The sequence below is a fragment of the Podarcis tiliguerta genome, assembly GCF_965153285.1.
Source record: "Podarcis tiliguerta genome assembly, chromosome: 6".
Lineage (NCBI taxonomy): Eukaryota > Metazoa > Chordata > Lepidosauria > Squamata > Lacertidae > Podarcis > Podarcis tiliguerta.
In genome coordinates this window covers 32,723,347-32,749,617 of record NC_139539.1, presented here as the reverse complement: position 1 = coordinate 32,749,617, position 26,271 = coordinate 32,723,347, and the positions used below count along the sequence as shown (strand labels likewise).

General features: G+C 40.0%; 1 protein-coding gene across 26 annotated transcripts in view; it reads left to right on the top strand.

Annotated features, from left to right (window-relative positions):
* The window catches only part of PPP1R12B (protein phosphatase 1 regulatory subunit 12B), a 106,276-nt gene that overhangs the window by 8,297 nt on the left and 71,708 nt on the right, over positions 1-26,271 (top strand). For all 26 annotated transcript variants that reach the window (XR_014512183.1, XR_014512184.1, XR_014512185.1 and 23 more), the window contains exons 2-9: positions 9,184-9,314; positions 10,449-10,567; positions 11,911-12,070; positions 15,165-15,309; positions 18,692-18,766; positions 19,274-19,350; positions 20,205-20,350; positions 22,531-22,643. Coding sequence is in view for 17 of the 26 variants with exons in the window: in XM_083444279.1 (XP_083300405.1) it covers positions 9,184-9,314; positions 10,449-10,567; positions 11,911-12,070; positions 15,165-15,309; positions 18,692-18,766; positions 19,274-19,350; positions 20,205-20,350; positions 22,531-22,643 (966 nt within the window). In the remaining 9 variants the exon portion in view is untranslated. The remainder of the gene's footprint in view (positions 1-9,183; positions 9,315-10,448; positions 10,568-11,910; positions 12,071-15,164; positions 15,310-18,691; positions 18,767-19,273; positions 19,351-20,204; positions 20,351-22,530; positions 22,644-26,271) is intronic.

Sequence of the window (26,271 nt, the reverse complement as noted above, 5' to 3'; positions counted from 1 at the left end):
GAGTGTTACTGCCCATCCAGAGTTGAACTTGACACACGTCAGCTTGAGTGAAACTTTGGGCTCACATGCTTTACCATTCTCTCTCCTGCAAGTGTGGAACAGTACTTTTGCAACATTTACTTCTGGTTTCTGAGAATCCTGTCTTGTTATGTATGAACCAGAGGTTGTGATTTAAAACACTGATCAGTTTCAAAACAAGCCGCGTTTAAGTTATGTGTGACAGAGCTGGCTTGTTTAGTTAGAGTTTATTTTAAACCACAATGACTGGGTTGTAATAACAAATCAAGATTGTCTGAAAGCAAAGCTAAACACTGCACAGATCCTTCTCCCAGGTGCATGGGAGAGGGGAGAGGTCAAGCTACATCAAGCCTTGCTTGGGCTCCTACCAGTTTGTGAACATAGTATGAATCATGGTTTTGTGTGAATATGAAAACCAGTTCACTGCCTTTGTGCTAACTTATATTTCTTTTGGCATTGTGCATAATTTGATTCTTGTTAAAATATAAGCATTAGCTTATTGTTGGTTGCGAAGGGTAGCTTCCACACATGAGAGGTGATAGGTGCAGTGAGTAGGAGTGAGTCAGCAGAGAGTGACAAAGTAACCTATGTGGACTGCACTGTCACTCTTACTTGATGTCAGTTCTAAAGTTCACTAATGACACAGCTTTAAAATTGTTTCATTGCTCTTTTAAGGAGTTAGACAAGAGTAGAAATTCAGTTTAAGAATGTTCAGGATCAAGCAGCACTTAATGTAAAATGGATTTCTTTATGCTAATTCTAGAAGACATTAAGTAGCCCATTAGAAATTGCCCAGTGGCCCACTACTGGCCCACTGTCTACCTGCTCCTTCAAATAGAAGAAAAATAACTGCATATATTTGCTTATAGGGTTGACAAAAAATGTCTAGCTCTTAGCTGCTATCTCTGGACTTATTACATATATTTTTATTTTATATGCTGTCCTGATATATGAATACTCTCAGGGCACCTTATACAATAAAGCCAATAAAAACATTAAGGCAACAATAAAGAGCTTAACAGGCAAACAGAACAATGCCTGGTATATGCTTCTGGAGCGGGTTAGGCTGCTGGAAGACTACTGGTAGTGGTGTTTCCTCCAGCAGTATTCTTATTCTTATTACTGTTAGCTATTATTGCCAGAGGCAACTCAAAATGACTTTTAAAAAGCACTGCTGAAATGAAATGGATGAGTGAAAGTGGGGGTGGCCAAAGATCCACGGGATCCTAAGTGACATTCCAGCAAGAGAAGTCAAATACAGGCCTTTCTTCTCCCCCCACTTTCTCCCTGAGCTGCAGGGTTGCAGAGGTGTCAGTGGCTCTGCACCCTAGTCAGAAGTTAGGATTGTTTCCTAACATAGTAAATAAAGCTAGTGGCAGTAAAAATCAGTACAATTTAAACATATTTATTCATGGGTTATTCCCTCACTTTCCGTTAGCTTTACAGCTTTTCTTCCCAGCCACACGTGATCACCATGCACGTGTACTCCATTCCCCAAGTTTCCCTTGCAGCTTGTTTTTGCCGCTGCCGCCGCCACCAAATCTTCAACGGAACACCTGTTGTATGAGCCTAGAAATAAAATGTTTCGGGTTCTGCAGTGTTCATTTCATTCTATTGCAACTATCGCAGCATGCTGCTAATAACTCTAAGGCTCACTGTCAGTTGGGAAGAATGTTATGTTGTGGCATTGGCATGGCTCAGCGGCAGAGCTAGAAGATTAAAGGATACAGAAGTGGCAAATAGAAATGATTTCACAGTACACGTTTGGGAAAATATTTAATGAGGAGCTCAATGCAGAAATAAAGCAGTCATTTAAGCTGCTTATAAGATATTAGATGGTCAAGATTATATTTTTCCATCCTTGCAATCAATATAAAATGTTCCTTGAGGGCCTTATCAAACACTGTAGCTCCACTGGTGCAAGAGACTTATTTAGAGCATGTGTACCCTGCTCTTCTGCCAAAAGCCTTCCCAGAGTGGCTTACATACAGTCAGTTAAAACAAGACTTCCATGCATGCAACAGAACTTCCTCTTCCTTTATCCTTCAGCCTCCTGTCTGCCTGTAAAATTAGCTTTGGGGAGTTAGTGGACCCTGTAGAGCACATTTTGGGGGCATGTGGTGGAGAGATTTGGATACAACCCTTTGTGTTGGCATGTGGAAGTGCTGTTAAATTGGCACCTGCTAAACGGACTCTCCAAAATATTTCTGCCATCTCTAAGACTAATATAAGTTTTGCCTCATTTATCTTGTCAGGTACTTTGTGTTTGAAAATGATACCATTTTTCTTACTTATGGAACTGTGCACCCTCATGGGCTTCTGAATATGTTTGTTTGCTTTTGGTTATACATGAAGTTCATAGACATTTCTGTCACAGGATTTTTGAGTAAGTTACAGGAAGATGTCATTCAGTTTTACATGCATCAATATATACCAGAAGCATCAAGCCAATAAATGGACTGAAAATACGTAGTCACTGAGATTAGGTGGCCTGGTTTCCAATGATAGGAAACTCTCTAGAGCACATGGACTGCTCAGAATGCAACAGAAATGTGTTACATCACCTAAGGGCTAATGAGCACATGGTTCATCACTTGGCAAAAAAATTACTTTTTTTAAAACGGGGGTGGGTGTCCAGGAAAAAAGATGGTGGCAATCCTGCCTGCCATTGCACCCAATGTCTTTTGACTACACAGGATTTTGTTTTCAGGTGCGATCTCTGAAACATAACCCCTGTGTAAGTTGAGGGCTTACTGTACAGTGGTACCTTGGGTTACATATGCTTCAGGTTACATACGCTTTAGGTTACAGACTCCGCTAACCCAGAAATATTACCTTGGGTTAAGAACTTTGCTTCAGAATGAGAACAGAAATTGTGCAGTAGCGGCGCAGCGGCAGCAGGAGGCCCCATTAGCCAAAGTGGTGCTTCATGTTAAGAACAGGTTCAGGTTAAGAACAGACCTCCAGAACGAATTAAGACCTTAACCCGAGGTATCACTGTATTGTAGTCTGGGACACAGTTTGGAGGAGGCAACAACCTGATCACCCCCCCCCCTCAGGTGCTGAGCTCATTGAGGCAGGCCACACCTTATTGGTGTCTCCATTGCTTTTGCTCATAAGTTTAATGAAACAAGTTCCAAAGTAGCTGGCATTAAAATAGCTGTATTTCAGAAAACAAAATTGTACCATATATTTTTATCTAACTAAAGTAAGTATGGAGAGGTTCCAAACCCTGGACCAGATTTCAAGTTTGAGAAAATCTTAGGTTTCATTTTATATGTACTGTATGATTTGAGTGAAGTTTGAACACGCAAATGCAAACATGTAGAAAGAATTTCCCACAATAGTCCTCCCTGTACTCATACAGCTGAAAATAATTGTAAGCGCAAGGTAAATGTTTTGTTGGGCGCAGTGCCATTAAATTCTTGACTGATTTTATTTTAACAATAGCATTTTAATCCAGTGTTACAAGGCTTGCGATATATCCATAAGCCATCTGTATGTCAATGAGGTATGTGATTACCATTTTAAGGGGAGAGTGAACTTCAATTTGAGTGGTGTAATAAATGACCTGTCATTGGCAGAGGGAGGTAATATGAAGGATGACTAGTAGGAAGCATTTTGAAAGAATGGGTGTGAGATGGCTAAGACTATTGTGTCAATAGTGATATAACCATTGATTGTGTACTGACGTTCAGCAGGGGTGCCTGGGAAATGTTTGAGGCAAGTTCTGACTATCTCCTGAAAAAACACTGAGAGCTGCCTAGACTGAAAAAATATTTGACAACTGTATTCCTCTCTGTTGTTGTTCGGAGATTTACCTGACTACTTTCTGGCAGTGCTACTTCTGATGAATGTTCTGAGTGGTGAGCTCTGTAGGGCATGAAGGCAAGGGCATACCTTCCAATGCTGACAATTGCTAGTGGTGACAGTTGCAAGGCTATTTTGGGAGTTTTATTCCTTCGTTCTTTGAACTCATGTGTCTGCTCCCAGACACTGTTAACCCTGACACTGTTCAGCTGTCGGGAGGCTTGCTTTATGTGAAAGATACTTGCCCATTCACCATTCAAATTAAAATAAAGAAGTTGCTTCTTTGAGTGAAACAGAAATAATCACAAGCCCCATTATATCACACTTTCAGTGGCTTTATTATGGTGTGTGTGTGTGTGTGTGTGTGTGTGTGTGAGAGAGAGAGAGAGAGAGAGAGAGAGAGAGTTAAATCCAGATGAGTGGGTCCAGTTGTATGGATGTTCCCAACTTAAATCAGAAATTAGATTTTTGCAGATATATAAATTTAGAGAGTCAAAGCATTATACTTGGAGCATGGGGTCTAAATCTGCATCTAGGCCATGAAGTTCACGGGGGTCACCCTTGGTCAGTGTCTCACTCTACTCTAATTCAAGAAATTGATATGTATGGATAAAATGGGATAACTCCTCCCATTTTATCCTGAGAGAGTGTGGGATATGAATGTAAAGAAGAAATAGAACCCAATGACACTGCTTCCGAAACCACTTGGATTGTATTTATTGCATAGATTAAGGTATATAGTCTTTAGGTTGGATGTCTTTAGGTTGGACACCAGGGCTGGCCCAGCCATGAGGCAAGGTGAGTCGACCACCTCAGGCAGGAGGATCCACAGGGCAGGTGGAAGTGACTTTCCTGTCCCTAGAAAAACCCTCCCTGAGGTTTGGATGATCCTGCTGAATGGGGTTGTCTGTTGTGTGGGTGTGTGCTGAAGATGAAGTAGAACTCCAAAACTGGGCCAAGGAATCTTCAGTGAGCAGCTGCTTATCTGGATCCAATTCTTATAATTAAAATGTACAAGGTTTGATAATCAAATGAAACATTTATTAAACAATTTTAGTGTAGTTGTTTGTCAGCAATAGTGTGGTAGCCGTTTGTGGTCGCTGTGATCAGAATGCAAAAGGTAGAAGGAATAGAGTTGTCTCCATAATTTCGACCTGATGCTAAAGAGACAGCCCATTGTTGTTGTTCTCTACATATTAATATTTAAACTGAAATGCTTTTTCTCTACAACAGTGCAAGCTGATGCGTTGGAGACTTCAAATAATTGCCAACTATGTGGCCAGTTCTCTTTTTGTTCACACATCTTCACTGAAGCATGGTGATGAAGGGCAAATGTAGCAAGTTCTAATTCAGAGGGCTTTTAAGCATCTTACCCACAGAGGTTATGAAGTGCTAATTTAGTGATCCATAAAGAATTAACCAAAGTAGTTTCCAAACATCTGTGTTGTAGCTAAGTGGTATGAGTAGTTGATTTTTCCATTTCTTCTGAATACCTTTGCATCTCACTATTTTAAATGTGGAAAAACAGTAGCCAATGTTTTCTAAAATTAATAACACTTTTATGCCCAAGATTCCAGGAAAGTGTTGTGTCCTCTCTTCATGTATAGTGTACATCAATCCCTGAAGTGCTCAAACATGACCATTAAAAATAAATGCCTCTAAAGCATAGGACTACAGTTTTGTTTAATGTTTGGAATCTACTATATCCACAAATCAAGTTATTGTATTGTATATTCATTACAGCAACAGGTGGGGACTTAATTTTGTTTGTCTTCACTCCAGTTTCCATTCCTTAGGAATCAAGTGGGATATTGACTACTTATGACCAAGGCAGTAAGCGATCCAAAGGAATCTAGGCTTTTATTTTCTTGGATCTCATAAGCTTTCTTAGAACCCAGTTAATCCACTAATTTGTGGGGAGGGGGGACATTTGCAGTTCCTTTGGCTGATGACCAATCTGAGCAGCTATAGTTAGCCACAGATGTTTTGTAGTGTGGACGGAAGACACTGGATTGGATAAAAAGAATTGGGTAGAATTACTTCATTAATTAGCAGTGTTCTACAGACTCGTGTGTATTACTAGCGACAAAATCTCTGCAGATTTGTGACATGGTGTATGATCCAGTTTGCAGCACATATGTGATGCATTGAGACATGGGAATTTGTTTGTTTATTTAATTCAAGATATTTGTTACTCACCCATCATTGTACACATACAATCCCATTGCTAGAAGCATTTGTGGTGGGGAGATGAAGGGGGCAAAAGTTTTTAGATATGTTCCTGTTGCAAAGCAAGCCCTAGCAGCTAGAGTGAATGCAGGTATTCATTGGAAAGGTCTGCAGTGAGGGAATTCCATGTGCCCCAACCATAGTGGTTCTTTTGCAGTCGTATAAGTAGTAACTTATTATGCCTTGGCTGTTAGTATTTGTACGCTTTGTAAATGCATGATCTGGCAACCTAAATGAAAGGCTTGTAAGTGCATGAGGCATTTTTGGATTACAGTTTTCTTGTGTAACAAGCTTCCACTTTCCTTTCTTGATAGGGTATGTTTGGGTCCAACCCACTGTTTTTCTTTCTTTCTTTCTTTCTTTCTTTCAATCAATCCATAACCTCATAGTGGTTTTGCAACTAGCTAAAGGAAGTAGTGGTGGGCTGCTTGGTCCTGAATTTTTAGTCCTGCTAACTGCTGTCATCTTTATATGATATAAACTTACCTTCTCCTTTTCTTCAGAACCCAAGTGAACCTCCAGGTGCATTCTCTATTTGGATCCAAACCATTGAAAACTGCCTGTTTTCAGTATTTGATCAAGAGATACCTGAAGGAAGGAAATACACATTGCTTATTCTCTGCCCTTCCCCTTGAAATGATAAATATGAAACTGTACGCATGTCTTTAAATAACTTTTTTGTGCCAAAAATCAACGTGGTTTCTAATTGCTACAAATCATGCTAATGTGTGAACATGAGACTCAATAAAATTTGGAAGTATCAGGCCTTCCACAGGCCCCAAACAATTAAAGTGTATAGCACTAAAAAACAAGTTTGAGCGGGGCGATTAAAAAATGTCACGGTAGCCAGTTAGCCAGATTGTAATGATCTTGATCCAAATTTGCAGTTATCTTTGGATTAGACAATGGAAATGTCTGTCTTAGCATTGGGCTTTTAGTAATGAACACTGACAGAGCCATGCTACCCTTCCCCATTTGAAACTTTGCTATAATGAAACTATTTTGAAATTTGTTTTAGAGAGATTTGAGAGCATATCTATGAAATGAATTAATTAAGCCAGTGTGGTGTAGTGGTTAAGAGCGGTAGTCATGTAATCTGGGTAACCGGGTTCGCGTCTCCGCTCCTCCACATGCAGCTGCTGGGTGACCTTGGGCCAGTCACAGTCTCTCAGCCCCACTCACCTCACAGAGTGTTTGTTGTGGGGGAGGAAGGGAAAGGAGAATGTTAGCCACTTTGAGACTCCTTAAAAGGGAGTGAAAGGCGGGATATCAAATCCAAACTCTTCTTCTTCTTCTTCTTAAGTCTTTACTAATGACTTGCTCAGAGTGAACAAATTTTTTATTGTTGTTGAAAACATTGAAATGTGGCTGGATCAGGTGTTACATAAAGTGCTTTCACCTGAATTTGGGCAATGTCCATATGTCCACACTACAGATATTTGTACCACACCCTGCTCTATTCAGGAGGGCTCCTGAGAGGCTGCACATCTTCCAGTGAGAAAGTCTGCTAGGTCACTCTCTTCCCTTTCTTCTTCTTGCTGTTCACCTCCCAGTTCTTCCCAACTATTGTCCTCCAAACTGTGCCCCTCAGCAAACCATTGTTCCAGATCAACACCACTCCACTGCTCCTGTGGAGTTTCAGGATCCTGGCCATGAGCAGGGGGAGGGGTGGTCTCCCACCATTCCTCATCAGAGTTGTACTCCTCAACCTGGTCTCTGACATTTGGGGAGAGATTGGGATGAGAAAGGTATTTGGATCTAACACTTACTTAATTCCTTAACGCTTACTTAAATTGCTTTTTCATGGTTAAGAAAAAGCAGTTATAGTATTTTTTAAAATTCAATGAAAGTATGTTACAGCTTACACAGATTTTCTGAATAATTACCAGATATCTGTGAATTGTTAAAGTCTGATTTTCTATGTATAAAAACACCTGGTTTTTTAGGGTGAGCACATTCACAGTGCATAGGTCCATGTATTATGTTTGTTGTTATGGACTTTCTGCTGGAGCCAAGGATTAGTAAAATTGTCACAGGGTGCTAGGATCAAGGAAGGATCATTTCTGGGGCCATATATGTGATCATTCATTTTTATTTTATAATCTCTGATTATTTGAGCACAATAACTTCTGAAATAAAAAAATGTGTGACTTCACCAACCAAACAACACAAGTATTTACTTTCCGTTGACTTTTATTTTCTGATCCGCTTGGTAATGAAGCGTTTCTAGCCCTGGGATGAGGAGGTAGAGCGAGGTGAAATGGTTGTAATGTGAGTCACACACACCCTTCACTTCTAATATGAAGAAACCTCATGCTGAATGCCTTGGAGTTGTAGTGCAGGTTCTGAAGGCTGAATTTCTTCTTTAGGCCACTGTGTTCTTATATTGAGTTCAGAGTAAACTTAGCTTCACCAAGTAAATTTGGCTTATTGTAAAGTACACTTTTCCCTCCAGAGTGTGCATTGTTTAATTTCCTTTACAGTCTTTGCCTTTTATAATTAACGTGTTACCCACTCAGATTCAAAATAATGTTGATCTGCTCACTACAATATATTTCTCTGTGTTCAGCATGGTAGAGCAAAGGCAACTGATAAAAATTAAGCGATGCTTTATTTTTAATTATGGTAAGCTATTAGTACAACATTCTTTTTCTTCTTCTGTGGCTTGATATACAAGAAGGACAAGTGTCCAGTCTGCAATTGTTCTGATTTGTTTGACTGAGAATTTATCTGAATTCGTGCTTGGGATTCACTGCCTTAATTCTCGCCACATTTCATTCCATTGAGTGTGCTGACACATTCTCTTTCATTGAAGCTTTCCTGGAACAGCATGTTCCATACCTTTCCCTGCTCCATGGAATTTCATGCCATTCCTAAAGCAAATACCGAAAGATCACTTTACGGTGGGTTCAGCCTTCAGCTCGGTGGAGGTGGGGAAGTGACGGCAAAATCTTATGGAGATGTCAAAGGGGGGCTGAAAGATAGGCAGGCTCAGTGTGGTGGAGATGCCCCTGGTATCATTTACAGTTGTTAAAACGGTAGTAGATTTCTAATTTTAACACCTTGACCTCTCTCTTTCCTTTCCTTTCCTCTCCCCTTCCCTCCCCTTCCCTTCTTTCCCCTAAGGCATGTATAGATGAGAACCTGGACATGGTAAAGTTTCTGATAGAATACGGAGCCAATGTAAATCAGCAAGATAACGAGGGCTGGACCCCACTTCATGCGGTTGCATCTTGTGGCTATCTGAACATAGCAGAGTGAGTGAGTTTCAGTGTGACCTGGATACTGGAAATAATAAATGACTTATCTCCTTTTCAGAGAAGTTGGTGTGAGGGGGGGGGGGAATGTATGAATGGTTGATGTATCCTTCTGGTTACGTATCCTTTGGGATGGCACGTGGCAAACCCGGAAGTATTTTTCTGGGTTTTGTGCGCGTGCATTCGCAGAAGCACTCTACCATGCTGCACGCATGCGCAGAACAGGCACCTCCGGTTGTGAAAACCTTGGGATCCGACCGGAGCTCCAGAACGGATCCCGTCCGCAACCGGAGGTACCACTGTACTAATTTAAAATGACAGATCCAATCATGCGTCTAAGCAAACTATAACCACCGTAGCTCAAAAAGGATGCATATTTCCTTTGGATATATAAACCACATGAAATGTTAGCTACTGCCACAAAACTAATAGTTTATTAGATAATAATCTGGCTCACACTGAAGCAAGAGGAGGAATTCTGAACAAGAATGTAGGATAAATAGCGAAATTGTAGGATTATCAGGCCAGCTCTATGGATGACGATCTGTTTCTGTTCAAAAAGTCTATACAGTCATATCTCGGGTTGAAGTAGCTTCGGGTTGAGCGTTTTCAGGTTACGCTCCACAGCGACCCGGAAGTAATGGAACACATTACTCCTGGGTTTCGCCACTCGCACATGCTCAAAATTACGTCACGCGCATGTGCGGAAGCAGCGAATCGCGACCTGTGCACATGCAGACGCGGGTTGCTTCAGTATGTGAACGGGGCTCCGTAATGGATCCCGTTCGCATCCAGAGGTACCACTGTATAAGCCAGACATGCATACTGAGGGGGGAAAGTCCTTTTAAAATAAACTTAAGCAAAAACAGATCAAGATTTTTTTTAAAAAAATTGAGTTATCTGGTTGTTTCCAAAATTTAAAAGTTTCATAAAGAATTGTATCTTAATTGGTTAAGCAAATTAATAGTAATAGCTATTTGCAGGGCTGGTCTTGTGTTAAGGGAGGTCACTATCACTAGCTGCAAACAAATCTGAATTCAGTGTTTTGCTTTTTACTGGCAAAGTATAAACACAAAGCCAGATATTGAACTCATGCTGTGAAGTCCAGTCTCAATCTGGCTCTCATTCATGTAGGTATCTGATAAGTCATGGGGCCAACGTAGCTGCTGTGAACAGTGAAGGTGAAGTCCCATCTGACCTTGCAGAGGAAGCAGCCATGAAGGATCTGCTCTTGGAACAAGTAAAGAAACAAGGTAAGGAAATTGTATGTCTTACTAACCACTCTTCAGTCTTGTGGGATTTTAATAAGAAAAGCATATATACTTTGGTTATAAATGGGGCCTGGAATTTCACTTTAGTAAGTAAAACATTAGGAACAGTGACACCACGCGAAAGTACATTTCTAAAGTAAAGCATTTTGTTTGTTATCTTAAGTTAGGCTGTACACAAAGGAAAATAAATTTTCTGAAAACGTGGATCATCCATCCCCTCTGTATGTTGTTGGCCCAAACCAACTGCTGTTGCTTTTGTCTTGGGTTTTTATTTGTGCTAAATGTAAAAACCCATTTTATTGTTTCTGCTGGCAGTTGCCAAAGGCCTCAACATCAGAGCTGTCATTTTTGCAGAGTGTGTGCATATCAATGTGTTGATCCTTGTTTGAAACAAACCTAAGGTATGTTTTGTATTGAGACAATGTTGCTTTCCTTTTCTTGGAGTATTTACAAAGCTTAAAGTTGTCTTACTGTCATCACCCTCCCTCCCTTCCCACACTAGTTATTTTTGGCGCTTGCAACTATACCAGCTTAGTCATTCTATGCAGCTCAGTCTTTCTGTGCAGGCATTCTAAAATGCTACCCTATGAGGAGATGCGGACTTTCCTGATTGACATGTGTAGAAGGATTGATGTGCTGCTTCAGTTTTTCTTTGTAGCAAGGTTAACATTGCACAAACAGCTGGTCCACAGCACAGTACCTAGGTAATTTTATTTATTTGATTTGACAGTTTGGTGATAGCCTATTTAACATTAGAGAAATGTGGGAGATTGCCTGGAGGGCACACAGGGTGCTACTGTGGAAAGTGCAATCCTTTCTGAATATGTTAGCATGTTCCCTTGGAAATGAAACTGTTTCAATTCTACTTCCTTTTAGCAAAGCTTAGTAACTGTTTTTATTGTTGGAGTTCACATATTAAGATTTAACTTCTAAGTACTTGTGCTGTTCAGCTACACTGCGTGTACTTCCAGTTATGGAAAGTTACAAAGAACTTTAATTCTATGTAACTTTTTTTTTCCATAATCCTAAATGACTTGAAAAAAATTTGATGTGCAAAAATACATGGCTGAGATTTTATTCAACTCTATTCTCGGCATCTTTAATGTTTTTGTGGTGTTCCTTCAAGTTTTAGATAAAATGAGCCATATTAATTGTTCAATCTTAGTTTTAAATATCCTGCCCCCTTCAACCCTTTGTGCAATTAAATTAATTGGCAGTACATTAAGGATGACAAAATTATGAACTTGTTATAAAACTTGTATCTTCTCCTCTGCGTTATTTTTGTTCTACTTCAGGCTTTTTACACCTGTTGTCTGTTTCTCCAGGATTGGATCTTGATCAAGCAAGAAAAGCAGAAGAGCAACAAATGCTTCAGGATGCACGACAATGGCTGAACAGGAGGAAAATTGAAGATAGGAAGCAGCCCCGAACTGGTGCTACAGCTCTTCACGTAGCTTCAGCTAAAGGCTACTCTGAGGTGATGAGGTACTGATCTCTTTCCATTGTTAGCTGTAATAAACCATGGCCTAATGGTACTTTTGTAAAAAATGACTCTGTGAAGAGAGATTTCTACATGTTTCTGGTATTGGAATATGAGACTATTGGATTGGATTATGATACTATTTATTCCAATAGTACTAGATGTGTTTTAATACGCAGTGATTTAATGCATCTGCCCTTTCTTCTTCTGTTTGGGATTTTCAGGGATTAAAGTTCAGTGCAAGTGGGCTTTCAGCTTTTATCTTAAACCTAAGTGTAAAATTACTGCGTATTCTCTTGCTAGCTCTTACCACCACCAGCTAAGGATGAAGTCCCAGCTGCAACATATTAGTTGTAGAGCTAGCTGTTATTTGTGAGCCCCTTAACCTGAAAGAGGCTGTTGGTACACACTAAGAATTCACTGGTTGCTATGGTTTCTCCAAAGAAAATAGGAATAATAGTACTTTTCGTATGATGGACCCTTGATTAGTCTTGAGCCCTTTCAAATACCTGATTTCTCCATCCTCTGGAGCTAGCCTTGTAAGGATGGGACATATGCTGTATTTCAGTTGTTTGTTTCTATACTTGTTCACTTGTTTGTAAAGGAAGGTCTCCAGGATTTTCTGATAGTTGGCTTTGGTGGGATTTCTTTTGTTATAATTTATTGTCTACAGCCTTTATAAGATATATACAAACTAACAGCATGGCTGGGAAAGTGTAAAGTTTTGTAGGGTTTTTACAGCTGGCTAATGGCTAGGATAGGTTTTTCAAGGATAGCTATTGCAGAGTAGGACTATAATGTCAACGTAGAGGCTTGGTTGCTAGATCTTGAGCTGTGTAAGTATGAAATGTATTCATATTATCAACATGAGGAAAAAGTACCAGTTAACTTGTTTTTAGCTGATTGAGAGATTTAAATTTGCCTGCTTTATGTTACTTTTCCAGGGCATATATTCAGTTTGCTGACCCCGAACACCAGTGTAGAAAAGCTTTATTGAACATTACATTCCTGTGCTTACTTAAGTGTTTAGTTTCTTAGAATCATAGAGTTGGAAGAGACCACAAGGGTCATCGAGTCCAACCCCCTGCCAAGCAGGAAACACCATCAGAGCACTCCTGACATATGGTTGTCAAGCCTCTGCTTAAAGACCTCCAAAGAAGGAGACTCCACCACACTCCTTGGCAGCAAATTCCACTGTCGAACAGCTCTTACTGTCAGGAAGTTCTTCCTAATGTTTAGGTGGAATCTTCTTTCTTGTAGTTTGTATCTACAAGATACAAACTACAAGATACAAACTACTTCTTGGTAAGGAGAACATTTGCTAGCCAACATTTTTCAGTTTGTGTTGGTATGCTTGCTTTTTTTGTTGAGGTAGCTTCTGGTAAACATTTTTACAAAACGTTTTACTTACACAGCACCAGTTTTTGGCTGCAGTGTTTGGATGGTATCATGGGCCTTTGCAGGTTTTCTGCACCTGGTTTCACCAGGTTTTTAGTGATGTTAATACTAAGAAATATCAGAATTCTTGGAATCTTTTCTGATGTGCTCCTTATTAAGTGATTGCACTGTGCCAATTGAAGGTGTCTGTTTTAAAAGCCAATCTCTAAATATTTAGTAATTATTTTAAAGAATAGTTTAGATCCAGACTCAGCTGAACTTAGATCCCATTGAAATAAATGTGACAAGTTGGTTGCGACTTGACACCAATGAGACTTAGGTTTTTGTAGCTTGCAGTGCAATCCTATACCTGTCTGCTTGGAGGTAAGTCCTATTGAGTTCAGTAAAACTTACTCCTAGGTAAATTTGTATAGGATTACAGCCTAAGTCTGGACGTAGCCTAAAGAGGTGAAAGCAAAGTGGGAGCAACAAGCACATATCTGCTGCATAATTTTTGACAATTCTTTTGAATACTTCCTTGTTCATTGTTTCCCTGCTTTGAAATCTGTCCAACGCATCCTCTGAAAGTTCATTTATTTTCTGAGCTGTGCATTGTGGGAGTGATCAACAGTGGGATTTTTAAAAATGTAACCATAGCAACATGCAGATATAAAAGACACTGAAATGACAGCCGCCTAGTTGGATGGCAGTAGGGAAACAACCTTCACTGCCATTCACAACACAGCCTTATATTCACTTGTCTAGCCCTTCTCTCCTGCCAGGAATGTTGTGTAGGATTAACACCCCCCTCATATTCCAATATATGAAAAACATTGTGGAGTAAAATAAATGGGTGTCATTGTTTCACACTAACAGCAGTTCATCAGAGGGGAAGTGAGGAGGAATTTGGAAAAGTAAACAACATGCAGGTAATTTTCCAGTTGTTATGCTAAGAAGGAATTCATTGTTGAAGGGGTGAAAGTTCAGTGGCAAAATAGATACAGAAGATCTATTTAATATGGAATCTTCAGAAGAATCTCGGTTAGGAAGGTTAGGAAATACTTCTGCCTGAGACACTACTGCACAGTAGTTGAGGAGTACCATAGTTTCTCAAACTCCATTCACGTAGTCTATGAAAAGGTTGCAGAACAGTTAGGAATATTGGCTTTGCACTTTATTTATTTATTGGACAACACAAAAACAGGCACATCATCAAAGCCGACACTGTGGTTATTAATAAAATGAGTTATGTAAGCGGTTAGATTATACAACAACAACAACAAAAGTTATGTGTCCCACCAAGGCCCCATGGAGTTTTAAATGCTATATGGGCCTATAGTATAAAACTATATTGTATATTCCAGGCATAGGCAAACTTGGCCCTCCAGGTGTTTTGGGACTACAACTCCCATCATCCCTGACCACTGGTCCTGTTAGCTAGGGATGATGGGGGTTATAGTCCCAAAACATCTGGATGACTGAGTTTGCCTATGCCTGGTATATTGGCTAATGGTGCATTTGCCCATACTGGAGGATGCTGTTCCTGAAACTTCTTGCTTTTCTTTCCAGGTTTGCTTCCACCCATCACTGGAACACTTTGAGCTGTCTGCTTTACCACACTTGTCTTTCTCACAGAGTATAAACCTATTTCATAAAGCCCACTGCACGTTCTTAAGCTGCATGATTGAACTGCTGCCATTCTTGCTCACTTGTTTTTCTTAGGCTCTTGATCCAAGCTGGGTATGATGTGAATGTCCAGGACAATGATGGCTGGACTCCACTCCATGCTGCTGCACATTGGGGAGTAAAGGAAGCTTGCTCTATCTTGGCTGAAGCACTGTGTGACATGGACATCAGGAACAAGCTGGTTAGTGAGCTGTAGACTAGTCAATTAATACAAGAGCCCCCAGTAGCAAAATGTTCCTTGACAAGCCAAACATGCACTTAAATTGCACATATATAATTATTGCCTGTTACTTGGCTTTAGTCAATTGAGTAGGTTGTATTATGCACATATTTTATTCTCCCTGTCAGCGGAAATGTATTTTAAAAGGTGTTGTTGAAAATACATTTTTGGTGTGTGTGTTCTTTGACTACTGTGTCTATTTCTATTTTCAATGTGATAGGCCATTTGAAATCTTTCGGGCCAAAAGTCCAAATGGCTGCTTTCTACCTTGTGTAATGTCTATGCATATGATTGGACTCTTATCTGGCATTCTTTTTAGCTAAAACTGATGGAGAAAGGCCTTCCCACACTGCATCATATTTTGGCAGTGTGCTAATTGTAGATGTGTCAATTGACTTCTGTGCTAGAGCAAATGGGTGCTTCCTGAAAATTTATAGACTATATAAATTATACACACTATACACACACACACACACACCAAAAAGTGTATCGCCATCCTGCAGCAACTTAGAAAATTAGGCTTCCTCAACCTCGCCCCTCCAGATGTTCTGAAACTACAATTCCCATCATCCCTGACCACTGGTTCTGCTAGCTAGGGATCATAGGAGTTGTAGGCCAAAAATGTCTGGAGGGCTGAGGTTGAGGAAGCCTGATTTTAAGTTTCTTTCAAACTCAATCAGACCTGTGATGTCTTGCCTTCTTGCCATGGCTGCTGCCACAACTGCTATACTTTCCCTTACCTATGATGTCTACATTTACAGTGCCTTCTAGGAGTTAAAAGAGTAGGATAAAGAACCAAATCCCTTCACAGACCCCTGGGATAGTAGACTGGGTTCTGCACTTACTCTACAGTCCTTAGAGAGGGGTAAAAAAAGGTTAGGCTTCGAGAATGAGACCAGTTACAAAGTGCTTTGGGGTATTTTGGTGGTGTTGTCAGTGCTGATAAAGATGGGAACAGTAGGAGGAAGCCTTAGTTTATTTAACTGTCCTTGGTACTGATTTTTAAAATGCAACAGGGGATGGGGTTACAGAGTGGGAATGATAATCCCCCCCCCCCTACTGAAGGAGAGAAGTATAATTGTAAAGTTTTGGAAGGCTGAAAATATTATTCTGCATGAGGGACCATGGCATTGTTTTCCCCAGCTATATGTAAGCTGAAATTGTTTCTATGGTGAGTTGGGGTTTTTTTAATGGCTTCCATTAAAACCTCACTCCCAGTCTTGGATGTTCCTGGGGATTTGCCAGTCTTTTGAAGAGTTTTAGTTTGCTGCCTGGAGTGAGGATGGAGACTGACAGCATGAGATGATAAACCAGTTAGTGTGTATGGGATAATGTGGTAAACAAGAAAACCCTTGGTGAAATCAGGCCAGACAAGCGGTACCTGCCATGAGCTTTGTAGAAATGTGCAGGGCTTTGTGCCAATAGTAGTTCTTGTCTTTGCTTTTAGTGAATGGTACATGAAACATCATTTATGATATCATTTGCAAAGAAAGTCCTATGCCTCACAAGTCATATATTTCCATGCCTGATGAAATAAGGCATCTGAATTAACGCTTGCCCTAATCATTCAAAGTGGATCATTTCTGCAGCATTAAAACTGTTGGTGGAGGTGGAAAGAGGTAGAAGCAGTAGTAATATTTAGAGGCACCTTTAGCTTGTATGGAACATATGGCCTTGATGTTGTGTCTTAAAAATATTCAAGAGTCGTTTATTGGTTTACTACTGTATAATGTAAGAAAGCAGGTGGTCACTGTCATCATTATAAGTTTCCATTTTTGGGACTGTTTATGGAGCAAGACTCAAATTTGCTTTAACTGCTATGTTTCTTGGATCTTCATTAGTCTGCATTATGACTTGGGTGTTGCTCTAAGACTGTGATTATGATTTGGCTGACAAACTCACATAGCGTTTGGTAGAAAAGTTGCTTGAAGAAGGGCAGATGGTACCTCGTCCTCCTCTGATGAAGCATTAATAACCCACCTAATCAGTCCCCCTCAGTGAGCTCTAAGAAGACAAGATGGGCCAATGGTCAGTTGCACTTCTTCAAGCAGGGGACATCCTTTTGCTAGCTTCACAATCCTCAGAAGTTCAGGGTGGGAGAGGGTATTCTCTGTGGCAGCTGCTTAGCTGTGGAATTTCCTCCCCATTGAGGTGCACTTGCTTAGTCGCCCCCCCCCCAAATCTTTTTTATTGAGCTTTCCATTGCAAATTTAAATTCAAACATTAAACATCAACATCATCATATAGGATTCCTTGACTCCTTTGACTCCGCTCTGCCGTTCCATGGTTACCATTTTCAATCTTTCTCAACTGCTTCACTTATTTTCACTATTTTTCTTAAGTCATCCATTCTTACCTTAATCTTTAGTACATTGCAAGCATTACTCAAATCCTGCCAAAGTTTTTAGTTACCTTCATTGCTTAGTTTCTGCCATAAATTGAAGGCACTTTTTTTTAACCCTAGCCTTTGACACTTAAGATATATATATTGGGCTCACCCTATTCTCTTGACCGTAATTTATTTTAGTATTGTATTTTTAAATGGTTGTAACCTGCTCTGGGACTTCATAGTGAAAGGGGGTAAGAATTCTAATTTATTCAGTTACCACCAACAACTCTATTATTATCATTATGTCCCATTGATCCTGTTGCCTTTGCTATAATGTTTGATAGAGATGCTCATATAATCCTGCCCATAACTGAAAGAATAGGAGAAAACTGCAAGATCATGCATTCCCTCCTCCAGTCCCTTTACTCTCAAGGACAAGCTTTCCTCTGACTGCCCCCCACCCCAAAACATATTACATGGTTCAGGATTCTGTATGCACCAATTCTAACCATGGTTAATACTAACCAGGGTTTTAAAATGTGTTTGCAAACCCTTGTTATGAGGGATTTTAGCTAGTGGTTGTCTGGAAGTGGTAGTATTGAAAATGTTATATCTGTACTGGCTCAGCCTAACCCAACTTTTTTTTGACTGATATCAAAAGCTACAAGTGTAAGAATAGTACTCTAATTTTATTGCAAGATACTTCCTGATATTTTTGACAAATTCCATCATTTATATCCTGTTCCATGCCTCTGGCTGGTCTATCCTACGATAATCAATTTGTATAACAAAATGCATGCTTAACTTGGGAGCTAATATATAATTAAAAGATATGGCCAGTCCTTTCCCAAGGAAAAGTAGGTAAATTCTAAAGTTGCTTTCAAAGCCTTGCCAATTACTGGAATAAGAAATGTACTTTATAAACTTTGCTTAATAAACATAAAGAATCTCCTTTCCAAACTAATGAAATGCCATCCTAAAGTGCCTTTGTTTGCTAATTGCACATGCCATCAGGGCCAGACACCATTTGATGTTGCCGATGAAGGATTGGTTGAACATTTAGAGATGCTCCAGAAGAAACAGACCATGGTGAGTTTCTGGCTATTCCTTTTAACTAGTCCAGTATTCATGGACTTGTATGTCAGTAACCTGAGAGCTGCTTGTGAGATGTTAAATTGAAATGGGTCAGAGTTAAAAGTACCAACATGATGCAAATACAGTGGTACCTCGGTTTACAAACATAATCCGTTCCGGAAGTCTGTTCTTAAACTGAAACTGTTCTTAAACCAAGGCACGCTTTCCCTAATGAGGCCTCCCACTGCCAGTGCCCTTCCACCGTTCGGATTCTGTTCTTAGACCGAGGTAAAGTTCACAAACCGGGACACTACTTCCGGTTTTGCAGAGTTCATATACTGAATAGTTCTTAAACAAAGTTGTTCTTAAATCAAAATACCACTGTAATGTCGAAATCCCTTAACTGTAGAAAATGTCTGGGTAGCTTAATAATAATGGAATTTGAGAAGGGGGATAGTGAAAATGATCTACCGGAGCCATTAGTAGTTCTTTAAAACAGCTTTCTTATTATGCTTTTGACAGCTGCGCAGTGAAGAGACGAGAAACAAGCTAATAGAAGCAGATATGAATGGGAAACTTCAAAGTGGGCTCTTCAAAAAGTAAGATCTCAGAGTACATGGTATGGGTGTCTTGCAGCATTTGATGTGAGCATTTCTGTGGGGATGGGGTAGGAAATGGGTTTGGAGATTGTTGCATTCGTTTTATTGTTCTTAGAGCATGTGTTTCAGTGTCTTATTCCATTTTTACTGTGTATATTGCTTCAAAGACTTTATGCTATCAAGCGGCCAATAAATTTGTGAAAGAAAGTAACCCATTTTGAGCTTCTATAAGTCAAGTCACTAGCATGATCTGTAACATGGTGAGGCACCAGTGGATTTTGCAAGTGATGGGGCAGTCATGTGGAAGCTATTACGTATTTGTTTTTAAATTACCTTTTATTGAAGAATGTGTGCTCCTCCCTCAGATCAGGAGCTCATCTAGTCAGTTTCACCACTCCACTGACAAAAGAGCCACTGTGGAGTAGTGCTTAGTGACTTGCTACGACCTGGAGACTAGAGGTCAAATCCTGACTCAGTCGTGAAGCTCACTGGGTGGCCTTGAGTCATCAGCCTAACCTACCTCACAGGAATGTTATGAAGGGAGAACCATGCGCAGCACCTTGAGCTCCTTGGAGGAAAGATATCATATAATAAAACATAAAATAAAAATGATTAAAAGAAGATGGCTGAAATTAAAAACTGTGGGGGAAACATGAACATATGTACAGATAGAAGCTTTGAACCTAAGCTAGTGCATTGTTATATTAAGGGTAGAAGTTGCTCCCGTTGCTCTTTAGAAATGATTCCGTAGAAAGCTTTATCTGTGTTCTGATATCGTCAGCTTCTTAAAAGCACAACATTTTGTTAACTTATACCATTGTGGTGAATACCTCTCTCAACCACTTGTACTTCAGCAAAGAGAAGATTCTTTATGAGGCAGACACTCTGAAATGCCTAGAAAGGGAAGAAGAAAACAAAGAGTCCAGTAGCTCCAGCTCTGAGGAAGAAGAAGAAGCCGAGGAAGATGAAGCTTCAGAGTCTGATACTGAAAAAGAGGCAGGTAATATATAGAACTGGGTTTTGTTTTTGTTTCTGGCCTAGTTAAGTACTGATGGGCCAGGGAATTAATGGGAACATAATTTTCTCCCAGGTATCTTTAAAAACTTTATTCATTCTCTAAATATAAGAATCCATAAAGATAATGTGTGATTTAGGAATAAGGCATGCATATAGAACTATAGAATTGTAGAGTTGGAAGGGAACCCTCAGGGTCCCCTAGTCCAGCCCTCTGCAATGCGGGAATCTCATCTGAAGCATCCATGACAGATGACCATCCAACCTCTGCTTAGAAACCTCCAAGAAAAAAGAGTCCGCCATCTCTTGTGGGAGTCTATTCTGCAGTTGGACAACGCTTAGTGTCAGAAGGTTGTTCCTGATGTTTAGCCAGATTTCACCTTCCAGGGGAGATTTTTGGGGGGCTTGTGAGAAGCTGTAGTGGGGATGAGAGGAAGGTCCTATTATGTGAGTAGAAGTATACTGCAGTCAGTACTTGTTCCAGACATACAGATTCTTGAAGTCTAATGTTTATAAGCAAAAATAATAATTAATGGAAAGAAATGCTTCTGCATAGCAATTAAAAAATGAATATTTGAAACGTGAATTATTTGCAGATTTTGGATTTTCTGACTTGACTATCATCTTCCAAAAAGTTTTTAACCATTTGTCTTAGGGGTTTTCCAGATTTATATTGCTACAGATGTCCAGCTGTTGCTCTTTATTTAGATGGGATGAAAATATCTTAGCGCTGTTACTTCGCAATATTTATATATTGTAGCAGTATAATAGCCATTTAGGCGTGGTGTCTGGAATGGTTCTGAAAATGTTGTGTGGCTTGTCCTTTAAAACAAAGACAAGTCATTAGCAATATATCTAAGATGAGTAAAGGATCACCAAGTGATTGTGTGCAGCAATGCCTATATCTATTTATCTGTCTGTCTGTCTGTCTGTCTGTCTGTCTGTCTATCTATCTTCTATTCCTTCAGATTCAGATACAGAAACACTGCTTTTTTAAAAAATAGAAAACTCATATATATGGATCTACCCTGCATTTTTTTAGCTGTGGTCACCAACTGGAATATATTGCTGTCTAAAAACTGAATGTGTTTCTCAGCATATATTGCTGTAGTACAGAAATAGACAAGTACTTGGCCAGTTCTTTATGCTATTAATAGCTCTCTCAGAAGCAGAAATTACTCATCAAAGCAGATACAGTAATGTAGTCTTATTTTGCTTAAAATAATTATTGTCCACTGTCATGGACAGAAAGGAAAAAGGGAGTTCTGGGATGAAAAGTCTTTAAATGGTGGCTGGGGTGTGTGTGTGGAGAGAGACATGTTGCTGCTAAACATGTGTTTGGCCTGTTACTACAGCTGTTTGTGATTCTCTTTAGCTGCTTGGGTTTTGCTGCCACCAGTCACTTGAGGGGCTGCATAGACACCAAGTAAGGAGACACAGCTAGACAAAGTTGCCAAAGGGTAATTATTCTAGTTAGATAAATATTTGTTTCATTTGTGCCTTAAGCCTTGGAACGATCCAATTTTTCTACTCTTCAGTTAATATATTTCACACAGTAGTATATGACTAGCCAGTAAACAAATGTGTTTGATTACTATCTGGAGGCCTAATCCAGATTCATTTTGGAAGCAAGAGTCTAATCCAAAATGGATCCAAGTGTTGGGTAACCCCAGGTAAATCGCTATCAAATTATGTGCCCCCCGCCCCCCGATTCATCAGTAACTCTCATAAGCAATTCAAAAACATAATTTTAAAGTGAGCTCTTGATTTAAACATAAGCAGAAGTATTGTTTGAAAAATCATTTGGAGAAAGAAGAGAGTTTTGTAGGGATATGCTTAAAATTGGATTAACAGTTCTTACTAGTTCAATGAATGAATTTATTAACTGCCATGGATAAGCTTTTTCAGCCATTACTGAAAAGCTATTAAGAGAAAATATTGCTAGTCAGTAGATCTCATATAGATTTTTGCATTTTAAGCTAAAGTGTCTTTTTTGCTCAGGTTGTGGGGAAATGGCTTTTGAGGTTTGTAGTTTTCTTTCTTGCTTAAACTAGTCATACAGATGAAAGGAACTGTGACTTGAGTATCAGGGACACATCACCCTTTTAACTGTAGAATTATGGTATTCTATTTTGTCACTTGTTTTTTCTTGGTCTTTCATTATAGAGAGAAAGGAAGAGTCTATTGCTAATCATTCCAATCATGAACCCAGAACTCTAATCACAGAACAAGTGCCACCACCAGAGCATAACTCTTTCACTATGGCTCCTGCCAGAAAAGTAAGTGGAGGCTGACTTCAGTCTTAAAAGTAACAACTTGCTTTGAATCCTAGCTTACAATACTGTGCAAACTTTGTTGTTGTTTAGTCGTTTAGTCGTGTCCGACTCTTCATGACCCCATGGACCAGAGCACGCCAGGCCCTCCTTTCTTCCACTGGCTCCCGCAGTTTGGTCAGACTCATGTGCAAACTTACTTACAAGTAAATTTTATTAAATTCAGCATACTTCCACATAAACATTTAGAGGATCGAGTGACATTGTACATTAATATTCAGCAGAATTTCTTAAATTTACTGCATGGCTGTGATCATACTGCCCAGTATCTATCTAATGCATAGACATTTCACCAAACATTTGAGAAGATCATCTTAAGTGTACCTGGGTGTTGGGAAGAGGATTGCACTCAGTGCCACATCAGCAGCATTCTGCTTATGCAACAGGACTTCTTCCTTCACTCCTTTCCCTGTGTACTCCCAAATTCTGCTCAGAAGGGTCCCCCATCTTCCCAAGACAGCCACAGAGGTGAGGAGAGGGAAGTTCTATTTTGCAAGTGGAACACCAACATTGGTTGGAACCTACAGTGTTGGATTTGGACCAGAGAGACCTGTCTGAAATCCCCACTCAGTCAACCTTATCCACTTCACTGTGTTGTTAGGAGAAAATTAAGTAACCATATTTATGTCATCCTGACAGAATGCAAATGAGGTTGATTTAATCAAGATAGATTTAGGAGGGCTGCATTAATTGTTGGTAAAACATTGAGAAGCAATAGTATTCCGCCATTTTTACTTAAAAGGGTATGTGCCCCAAATTGATCTGAGAACCATATTTCTCTTTTGCAGTGAACCTGCAGAATTGTATATTTTTAGGCTGAGGAAATTGGTTTTAACATACTGTAAACAAAGGCCTCTTTTTCATTGTTTATTCCTAGAAAATATGTATATTCCCCTTTCCACCACCTGGCTTGTTTTCATTCTAAAAAATGAGCTGCACACTTCAGTTAATTTTATGTTGGACATTGCAATAATATATTGTTTAATGCTTCATAAGAATCCTGGATTTCTACCTGTTTAGAAATCGAAGAGAGGTTCTTCCTGTTTTTTGTTTATTCTTGTGTTCTGTTCAACTGGAAATGCTGTCATCAAGTGTTGTGCAATAAAGTTTTGTTTTTTTTTTTACATGTAAGGGAGTTAACAATCTTCTGCATTTTCTTAAGAGCTATATGGTTGTCATAGCAGCAGAAATCCAAGGTTATGTAATCTTTTCCAGTTTTGAGAGGACTCTGTGTGCTAAGATATTATATAACTGAAATGGCACATTAAAATATTTAGTACTAGGCTTTTAACCCCTTCATGGATCACTGCCTTGCCATGGCGAAGGGGCTTGAAGAACTCAGAGAACCTATGAACTATGCCGAGCAGGGCACCCAAGATGAACAGGTCATAGTGGAGAGTTTTGACCAAACGTGATCCACCTGGAGGAGGAACTGGCAAGCCACTCCAGTATCCCTGCCAAGAAAACTCCATGGACAAAGACAACAGGCATATAAAAGTTATGACGCTGGAAGATGAGCCCCTCAGGTCGGAAGGCGTCCAACATGCTACTGGGGAAGAGCGGAGGGCAAGTACAAGTAGATCCAGAGCTGATGAAGCGGCTGGGCCAAAGCCGAAAGGACGCTCAGTTGCGGATATGCCTGGAAGCGAAAGGAAAGTCCAATGCTGTAAAGAAAAATATTGCATAGGAACCTGGAATGTAAGAACCATGAACCTGGGTAAGTTGGAGGTGGTCAAAAATGAGATGGCAAGAATAAATATTGACATCCTGGGCATCAGTGAACTAAAATGGACAGGAATGGGTGAATTCAGTTCGGATGACCATCATATCTACTACTGTGGGCAAGAAACCCGTAAAAGAAATGGAGTGGTCCTCATAGTCAACAAAAGAGTGGCGAAAGCTGTACTGGGATTCAATCTCAAAAACGATAGAATGATCTCGATACGAATCCAAGGCAGACCTTTTGACATCACAGTAATCCAAGTTTATGCACCAACTACTGGTGCTGAAGAAACTGAAATTGACCAATTCTATGAAGACTTACAACACCTTATAGAAGTGACACCAAAGAAGGATGTTCTTCTCATTATAGGGGATTGGAATGCTAAAGTAGGGAGTCAAGAGATAAAAGGAACAACTGGCAAGTTTGGCCTTGGAGATCAAAACGAAGCAGGGCAAAGGCTAATAGAGTTCTGTCAAGAGAACAAGCTGGTCATCACAAACACGCTTTTCCAACAACACAAGAGACGACTCTACACATGGACATCACTAGATGGGCAGCATCGAAATCAGATTGATTATATTCTCTGCAGCCAAAGATGGAGACGCTCTATACAGTCAGCAAAAACAAGACCTGGAGCTGGCTGTGGCTCAGATCATCAGCTTCTTATAGCAAAATTCAAGCTTAAACTGAAGAAAGTAGGAAAAACCACTGGGCCGGTAAGATACAATCTAAGTCAAATCCCTTATGAATACACAGTGGAAGTGAGGAACTGGTTTAAGGATTTAGATTTGGTGGACAGAGTGCCTGAAGAACTATGGATGGAGGCTCGTAATATTATACAGGAGGCAGCAACAAAAACCATCCCAATGAAAAGGAAATGCAAGAAAGCAAAGTGGCTGTCCAATGAGGCCTTACAAATAGTGGGGGAGAGAAGGCAAGCAAAATGCGAGGGAGATAGAGAAAGATACAGGAAATTGAATGCAGAATTCCAAAAAATAGCAAGGAGAGACAAGAAGGCCTTCTTAAATGAGCAATGCAAAGAAATAGAGGAAAACAACAGAATGGGAAGAACCAGAGATCTGTTCAAGAAAATTGGAGATATGAAAGGAACATTTCGTTCAAAGATTACCATAATAAAGGACAAAAGCGGTAAGGACCTAACAGAAGCAGAAGACATCAAGAAGAGGTGGCAAGAATACACAGAGGAATTATACCAGAAAGATATGGATGTCTCGTACACCCCAGGTAGTGTGGTTGCTGACCTTGAGCCAGACATCCTGGAGAGTGAAGTCAAATGGGCCTTAGAAAGCATTGCAAATAACAAGGCCAGTGGAAGTGATGGTATTCCAGCTGAACTATTTAAAATTTTAAAAAATGATGCTGTTAAGGTGCTACACTCAATATACCAGCAAGTTTGGAAAACTCAGCAGTGGCCAGAAGATTGGATAAGATCAGTCTACATCCCAATCCCAAAGAAGGGCAGTGCCAAAGAATGCTCCAACTACCGCACAATTGCACTCATTTCACACACTAGCAAGGTTATGCTTAAAATTCTACAAGGAAGGCTCATGCAGTATGTGGACCGAGAACTCCCAGAAGTGCAAGCTGGATTTAGAAGAGGCAGAGGAACCAGAGACCAAATTGCAAACATGCGCTGGATTATGGAGAAAGCTAGAGAGTTCCAGAAAGACATCTACTTCTGCTTCATTGACTATGCAAAAGCCTTTGACTGTGTTGACCACGGCAGACTATAGCAAGTTCTTAAAGAAATGGGAGTGCCTGATCACCTCATCTGTCACCTGAGAAATCTCTATGTGGGACAAGAAGCTACAGTTAGAACTGGATATGGAA